We start from the raw sequence: 8,542 nt of genomic DNA, 5'->3' as shown, positions 1-8,542 counted from the left end.
CAGCAAGACTAATGTAGTGCTAATCAATGATTTCACCCCTGAACTCAAATTCCATCCTAATGGCATGACGGAAAGAACACCCCTACAAAGCGTAACTCTGTAGCACTCACAGCATGGATTTCTCATTTCCTTCCCTGTTGCCATACAGTGAAATTAAACTGGTTGGAGTGCTGGGGTTTTTTATGCAACTAGAGGAAGGTGCAAGGGGTTTAGCCCATGGAATACAACTTCCCTGATCCTCAAGAGAAGCACATGTGCACAACATTTGAAGGAGATCTTCTGAGCAAGTAGTCTCATGTCTATGCATATGCTTGAAATTCAGCACATGCCAGAAACTCAGCAGGACTATGGTTCTTTTTATATTTTTAAACTCTCTAAGTGGCTTTTAAAAAGCTATAGGAAGGTGTTTAACTTCAACAATGACACACTATGAGCACATTTCATAAACATATTTTCTAAAGAGTATCAACTTAAAAAAGAAACATTTTGTGGGTAAGAAGGGGCAGGATTTCTTCACTGTTTCAAGCTACTTAATTGATCTGTTTCATTAAGCTAACACCCAGGCATGTAATTAATTTTTCCCTTTTTTTTTCCCCATCATTTTACTGGGGGATTTAAATATTTTTTATGTGTGTCCCTCCCCTCCCATTACATTGATACAGCATTTGCTTATTATTACTTCTTTGCGTACCTCCTGAACTACTCATGACTATTCAAAATAAACGTTCAAAATACAGTAATAGGAGAATGTCTCAACATCTCCCAAGGCTGAGTATCTCAACACAGCATATTACTGTTGAATTTTCCTATAAGTCTTAACCTACTTTTAGCAAGGTGTATTTTACAGCCTAAATTTTTCTCTTAAATGAGAAATAAAGCTTTCCAGGTTTTTATTTCAATTTTTTTCCAGTCTGTATTGATTTTAGATTTTTGTAGATGTTCAAAGTTCATGTAATAATTTACTTTATTTCCTCTTGTACTGTTTTCAGCATTTACCTTTGCTTTAAATGTCAGAGCCTTTCACTTCTGTTACTTTGATTTCCTTGCTGCCTCTCTTTTCTCTGCAAGCCCTAACTGATTGTGTATTTTGGTGTGGTCTCCCCATCTTTTCCCACTTCCAATAATATTTTTCAAACCTCATTGTATCTTTGAACAGTTTTTTTTGCAAAAACCACAGTGACCACTTCTTGTTTTTTGTAATCTTCTTTTCAGAGGAACTGCAGCCTGCTGTACGTTGGCTATGAAGTCTCAGCAGCCCCAACTCTCCTTCCACGCAAAGGGATTCCAATACATCCTGTTGCGGCATGATGCTCGCTGACTTCCTTAATTTATTTCATGTCAGGTTGAATTCAATTAATATTTTGATCCCTTACACATTATTCTCGTTTGCTGTCAATGACATGTTCTGAAGTGTTACTTCAGAAAGGCAACTAAACACAAACGTCTGACTTCAGGTTTTAAAGACAAGCAACAAGCTGTTGTAACAGAAGATGAGTAAGAGAATGATGTTACAATAAAGAGATGCCTGAATATGTACCAATTCAGTACAGATGATAAAATATGTTTTCAATACTTAGGAACATGTCAGATACAAATGTAGAAAATGTAGACTGGCAAAATTCATAAAGAAATCACATTTCTTGGGAAGTGAGGAATTCAAGAAGAGCTTATGACCATCTTTCTTAATATTTTATTATTCTGAAGCAAAATCTTTTACAGACTGAGCTAACTGGATGACTACTTCAGTTAATACCAGCAGCTGAGACTACGACCAGCTCAGAATGGACAACATTTAACAAAACAACATTGCTCCAGGTGTTTAACAATTCTCCCTGAAAGCCAATAATGACGTATATTTGAAGTTTCAAACTTCCATTCAACATGCTATTACTACTTACACACAATTTTTTTTTTTTTTTGAGTAAATGCATGTGCATCAAGCTGTTTCTTCAGTATTTCATATTACAGGAATTGTATGTTGTATTTTTAAAGCATGTAACTGAACTGGCAAAAGAAAACAGTTGACATTAAAAAATTGTTTGAAAACTCAGTGCACAGTTTCTGAAAATTCCCACTCAAAATGGCTGTAAATACAGAAAGACATTATTACTGCATGATTTACTTGCAAGTCATGATTTCAGTTATAAAATTAAACCCACTCCTCACCCCCCAAAACAAGACCACTTTCTATTAATTGTTCTCTTGTTATAGCTTCCTGCATCTTATATCAAGTCCCAAAATGAAAGTCAGTGTCAAATCTTCCCTGTTGGGAAGACGGTTCTTGATCTTTGTGTAACTATATCTTAATGGCAGCAAAATTGTTCTTTCCTCCTGAATCTCTATTCCCCTCCATACAAATGCAGTAACTGGTGGTGAAAAGAGGACTGACTAACAAGAGGGAAGAGGAAGACAGTGGTAGTAAGCCTGTAAGAACAAGGAAAGACAAGAAGAGTAAGAAGGAAGCAGCAAAACCAATGACATTGTGCTCCTCCTTACTTCTGACTATGCGAGAGGCTATTATTCTACTCCTTAACACCAAAGAACATTTTACTTGAACATTTGTTTAAAAAACTCCTACTAATCTTATAAACTCGGAACGCTTTTCTGTTAATTGCCAGTGAAAGGGGAGCTTGTTTCAAATGTGAAGGTTATCCTCAATATTCCAACAGAAGGGAGAAACAAGAGAGGCAGGAACAAGTTTAAAAAAGAAGCAAGAAAACAAAAGCCTCCCAAGAAATCAGACTTATGACCACTAAAACTGTAGATGATAACAGGAAAAAAAGTGCTAATTTTTAAATGCAAAAGCAGCAGTGTCCTTATCCACATTGTATCTGAAGACTTGTCAGCTATATGCAGTAATGTTTATTACATACTTCTCAATAGTTTATAGAAGTTGTCTTCCAGTCACTTACATCAGTATCACTCTACATCTAGAAAGTAAGATTGATACACTGAACAACATGAGTAATACTCAAATTTAAGGTGACATTTGCTAAAAATACATTTCAATGTATTTTTAACAAATGAAACTGAGATTGCAGCACACCAATGAATATTTCTTCATGAACATACAGCCAAGAAGAGTGTATGTAAACAAAATTGGCTTAATCTCCTCTACAGAATGAAATACAGTAGACAGAAAACCATTTTATCAAGGTATTTATGACCAGAAGTCTCACTCAGCAGGATACCCCATACCATTACTCAGAGTTGTATCTCATAATTTCTTTTTCAGTGAAATTCCTTTTGTTTTCTTCACTCTTCAAAGGAATTGAAGAAGTACAGAAAAAATGGGTGACATTTAAGTACATTTGTCTTTCGAGTTGCCTGCATTGTGTCGTTGTCTATGTTTTCATCATTGCTGACGAAGAAGCTTGAAAACAGGTCAGCTGCAAGTGCATGCTGCTTTTAAATTTGTTTAGTAACTCTTCTAGTAACCTGTAAAAGGAAAATAGTTACAACTTTGGCAGATTCTGAAAAGGGAACAATTACCAAAAGTTTTGGCTATTCTGTCTGTGACTTCAAGTACATTGTCTGCTTAAATAAAAGGCCTAAAATTGGATCTATTCAAATATCTGAATACTACAGATATTTAGAAGTATACCAAGCGTGTCAGGATGATCTGTGGCCAGAGGAGGACTTAGCCACAGAAATTTTATCAAGGTGATAAAATAGCCCTTTTAAAAAGATCATCTTCTTGAGAGAAACATACTTGCAAAACACAGGGGCAAAAGGACTGGTAGAGAGAGTCATAAGATACTTCTGTAAGGAAAATCCAGAAACTGCCAGACTATGTACCATAAACCCAGTATCCCTTAACAAGGCTATGGCTTTTCATGTGTAGCTGAATTGTGAATTTCAGTTCTCAAACTTGTCTTTGGAAGGTATTTCGTAGATTTCTCTGAAGTATCATGGCTGAAAGATCAGGGATGGTATGACTATTCTAGGAGAAACGGAGAAACATTAATTCACTGGCAACCATGTGCTTTTGTCCTTTATAGATAACAAACTATGTATGAGTTCATTTTGGAGCATAACAATGGTTTGTTTACATCTACATAGCTGCCAAGAAGGTACTTGGTGCAGCGGATAATATTTATTATAATCCACGAACTACAGGTGTAGGACCAAGGGTGTTGATGGCTCTGTTGTAGGAGATATTTATTGTAACAGTGGAGATGCATTATGAAGTTTTACAGTCTTGCCTGTGTGTTTTATTTTCCCCGCATTCTAGGGAAGAATGTGTTCTCTGAACTTTTTACTCTATTTTAAAAACAAGCTAGATAGGGCAGACATGTATCACATCAACTTTTTGGCAAGCTGTGATTATTGAACAGCCAGTAACAAAAGAAATTATACTGTATGTTAAAAACAAACAAACAAACCCACCCAAGAACAACAACTTGAACCACAAAATCACTATCTGCTTCCTCAGCAGGTCCTCTGGAAGATGACTATGGCCACGTTCATCATTTAGTATCATAGTAATGACTCTGAATGAAAGCTCTAAATCAGTGCACAAATGTGTGTTATTTTACACAAATATGTGTAGATTACAATGAGCTGCCTGGAACGATGACAATTATGGTGTAACGACCTGGAAAACAGAACAAGTTTTGCAAGTCTAGGGCTCAGAACTCCGAGGCAGATGTAAAAATGACGCAGTTCTTTATTCTCGTCTGTCCCATGAAGCTCAAATGCTTCTGACTAAGTGAAAAAAAAAATTCTACAGGTGTTTCGGAAAGTCTGAGTTGAAAGAACTCTCCTTACTCAAAACTGATTCCTATCTTTAATAAAGCATAAGAGCTAAGTAAGGCAAGGAGGTATCTTGAGACTCATTGTGGCTAGTGAGGAGTAGGTTTGAATAAATAGACAGAAGACATCTGGAAGAAGGTGCAGTCCGCAGACCACGGGCTGCACAAACAGTCTCTTCATGTGTCTACAAAATATTCTAAATTCTGACTGTTAAGTGCAAACTGATTTGATGCAGTTCAGTTCCTGAAAGTATCATAATACCAATCACAAGTTCAAAACATCTATACTTATACTCATATACTCATTACAAATCCATCCTAGTTTTACCATACTACTCTTTATTAAGCTATGCTTGTAAAACAGACTACCAAATACTAGGTTGGACGCAGCAAAGCAGCTTGGTTGTCAAAGGTTGCTACCCAACCCAAAACTCCTTGTCCTGATGTTAAGAAAGAACCATAGACCCTTCTTTCTTGTTTTTAAAATGAAACAGGCCAGTTTTGGGAGTTCCCCATATATCAGCTGGCAAAAGCTTCAACTTTGTTCCTTGGCCATTTTTTTTATGGCTGCTAAATTCAGTAAGGCAAGACAATGGACCTCATAGAAACTTTAAGATTAACAAGGAAGGCTAAAATAAACTGAAATTACAAAATAAATACAAAGCTACATTGAACTGGTAGGACTAGGATGGGCAAGAAGGATATACCATGAAGTCATCAGCTCTTCTGTGTAATTTAAGGACTTGGCTCATTCTTAACTCTGTCCAAAAAGGCTTCTGCTTTGCAATTCAGAAGGGTCAAATACAGTGAACGTTAACCCTCTTATAACAAAGTTCTGATGCAAGAGTAAAAAGCAATGGCTCCAGAGACCAGAAAGAAGACAAGAAGGTACATCATACTCACTTTTTGTCAGTTCCACTTGAGAGCTGAGGCAAGGCTTCCAAAGCTTGCTTAAAGCTCGAGCTGCAAGGAAAACAAAGACACTCATATTCCACTGGTACAAGTCTCAGCATTCACAGTTTCTGTCTATAAATTCCATGGAGATATGCTATATTTTATCCATTCTTATTTCAATAAATTAACAAAATATTAACTTGAGATCTGACATTCATGTGCAAACTGAACATAAAGTGGTCATGGGTTCAAGCAGGTCTCTTGACACTCCTAATGTGATGTATACCATACATCAACAGGAAATTAATCTGTGAGTGTGTCCCACACTATTTATCTTTGGTTTTGCACCTCACTGAGAAATGCTAAATTGCTGAAAGCCTTTTGAAGGCTTTTATTCTGAGACAGTGTGAAGCTGAACTCACTTTCCCTGATTAAGTGCGTGGAGAAGGAGTAGGGTACTGTACAAGCTGGTGGAGAGCCCTAATTCTCCATATACCTATAAGTGGATCCTGCCAGTGTCCAGTTCTGTAGCCACTCTGATGTGTCTGGCAGGTTCTTTGCCATGTGCTTTATGAGATTGCTGTGAAAAACTGCATAAAACTCATCGACATCTGCTTTTGTCTTGTTTTAGCATCATATTCCTCAGCAGCTGTACTGCTGTTAAGAAATTTTACTTTTTTTTTTTTCTCAGTGGCAAATACTAGTTCCTGTCTAAAAATTCAAGTAAAAAACCGAAAAAAGTAATTATTTTCTTTCAACTGATGAAACCTTGCTAGTAATCTGTTTTTCATATATTTACCTAGTATATCACATATTCTATTTGAGGCAAAATTTCTTAATCCTTAATTTACATTATGTGCTTCTGCATGTTTACCAAGGATTCCATTACACAGAAAAAACAGATGTTACAGCACATCTTACTTGCTCTCAGGTGTTAGGTATATGGCCACGGTATCTCTTAACGCACAGATTTCAAGTCTTGCCTAAAGACAGAAATACAAGTATTGAAACAATGACACAATGTCCTTTCATCAAGTGAATACCAGTATCCCAAAGCTTCATCTTTTGAGAGGCAAATATTATTGCATGCTGCAGTTGTAAGCAGCCTTGGCTTTTAACAGTTTATTTCCTGTATTTTTCGTTGCCATGCTGCTATGTCAGGAGACTGCTAAAAGGAACAATTTCATACTTTTGATTCAAGTCAAACTGTTTGTACGGTCACTATGTAGCAGTCTAAAAACATTGGTTTGTCTCTCAGTAACAGCAATAAATCTTCAATTCTGTTCCATCTTTTCTGTGCTGTGACAGAAAGATAGAAGGACACAACCTTAATTTGTCTGTCTTTTTTTTTTTTTTTTTTTAATTAAATACAGTGAGCTTAACATCTCACAGCATGGCTTGGCCAGGGAGGAAGGAAACACAAGAGTACAAAAATCTGTCAATACACATTTTATTCTTGGTTTTCCTGTTGAATTTTTTTTTCCATCAGATGAGGAAGTAGAATGGTTGTGCTCTGCTTCTTGTCTGTCACCCGGTGGGCACACAAGCTTGGGGATTTTACTCATGCACTGTACTGGATGTCTAGGTATTAATTTTCACCTAGGCAAACTATGGTGGAGAATAAACTCAAAGATTAAACAAATTTCATAGATCGTCCTTCAGTCTTTGAAAAGCAATCATTATCATCACAGGTTTCACATGAAATAGAAACATTCTGCATGTGATCAATACTTTAAGTCATTTCATTTAAAAATATAAAGTGAACTTCATCCAAATTCATATTCCGTTCTTGTTCATCATAAAGATAAAATTCAATCCAGTTAGCCATTACAGAAACTGATCTACATTTAAACCCAACTAATATGACATTCATCTTCCAAAACAAAACTTTTTACAATGCAACACAGACATCTAATTCCAGTTCTAATGAAAGGCTTTGGCTTTTAGGTCTTCCCCTCATCTCTCCTCTAGGTAGGAAGCCAGCTGAGATTTATGCTTTTTTAGTGCCAGAACTTTCTGCCACAAAATAGGACATAGCCACCCACCAATTTGATACTCATAAGAAATGCTTTTCTCACCACAGAATGTTTAACCTCTTTTTGTATGGTGCTCCAAGCCGAACAGCCTTGGACTTTTTGAAGTCCTACACATAAGATTCTGGAGTCTTTCCTACATTTTAGGAGGTAGCAGTACCATGGGGAAGTGTCACATTCTCAAGTACTACAGCCTAAATAAACATGGTGGAAGGGCAAACCCTGCAAAACTGTGGGTCATGGGATGTGGGAATACAGATTCAGGCTTCTCTTCAGGAATGGGTATTTTTTTGATCAGTCTGACCAGGCTCAGATCACTCTCACACTGCTGCTGTCTCCCAGACGGGATTTTCTGTGTTCAGAGGAACAGAAAATGACCACGAGTGACAAATTTACAGTAGGGAGAAAAAATCCTTTCAATTATGGGTTTGGGCAGCAAGTTCATACAGTAGGTTGTCTAGTCAAACAAAAATGATATACAGGTAGCTTTGTTGCTATTCATTGATTTGGTTTTAAATAGGCGTCAATCTTATTTGGCTGCGATCTTCCTACATTAATTCTCTGTCCAGTGCAATTACTACCAGCAATTGGAAAATAAGGCTTGCAATTGGATAATTATTTTCCCATCATAATGCAAGAATGCTGTCATATACAATGAAAATCGGGATTTTGCTCTTCTTGCCTGTTACAGCCATAGCAATCATTGACTCAAAGGGATTTTTTTTAAAAAAGATTTTTTTCTTAGAGTCCTTTAAAACTTATCCAATAGCAAGTACAACCACCAATCCAGCTGTAAATGAAGAAGGCAGTGTAAGAGTATCTGTTCTACCCAAGCTGCAAAATAATGCTAACGTAGAAATA

The 8,542-nt window shown here is 36.7% G+C and overlaps 1 protein-coding gene across 1 annotated transcript in view; it reads right to left on the bottom strand.

The window, feature by feature from the left end:
• Nucleotides 1-3,032: 3,032 nt before the first annotated feature.
• The window catches only part of EXOC2 (exocyst complex component 2), a 132,467-nt gene continuing 126,957 nt past the window's right edge, over nucleotides 3,033-8,542 (bottom strand). The window contains exons 26-28 of the mRNA XM_050892365.1: nucleotides 6,570-6,631; nucleotides 5,658-5,717; nucleotides 3,033-3,438 (exon numbers count right to left, since the gene is read on the bottom strand). Of these exons, the coding sequence (XP_050748322.1) occupies nucleotides 3,345-3,438; nucleotides 5,658-5,717; nucleotides 6,570-6,631 (216 nt within the window). The 3' untranslated portion in view covers nucleotides 3,033-3,344. The remainder of the gene's footprint in view (nucleotides 3,439-5,657; nucleotides 5,718-6,569; nucleotides 6,632-8,542) is intronic.

Source organism: Gymnogyps californianus, chromosome 2 (genome assembly GCF_018139145.2).
Source record: "Gymnogyps californianus isolate 813 chromosome 2, ASM1813914v2, whole genome shotgun sequence".
Classification (NCBI taxonomy): domain Eukaryota; kingdom Metazoa; phylum Chordata; class Aves; order Accipitriformes; family Cathartidae; genus Gymnogyps; species Gymnogyps californianus.
The sequence above is the reverse complement of the archived record's forward strand: the minus strand, read 5'-3'. Positions and strand labels throughout refer to the sequence as shown.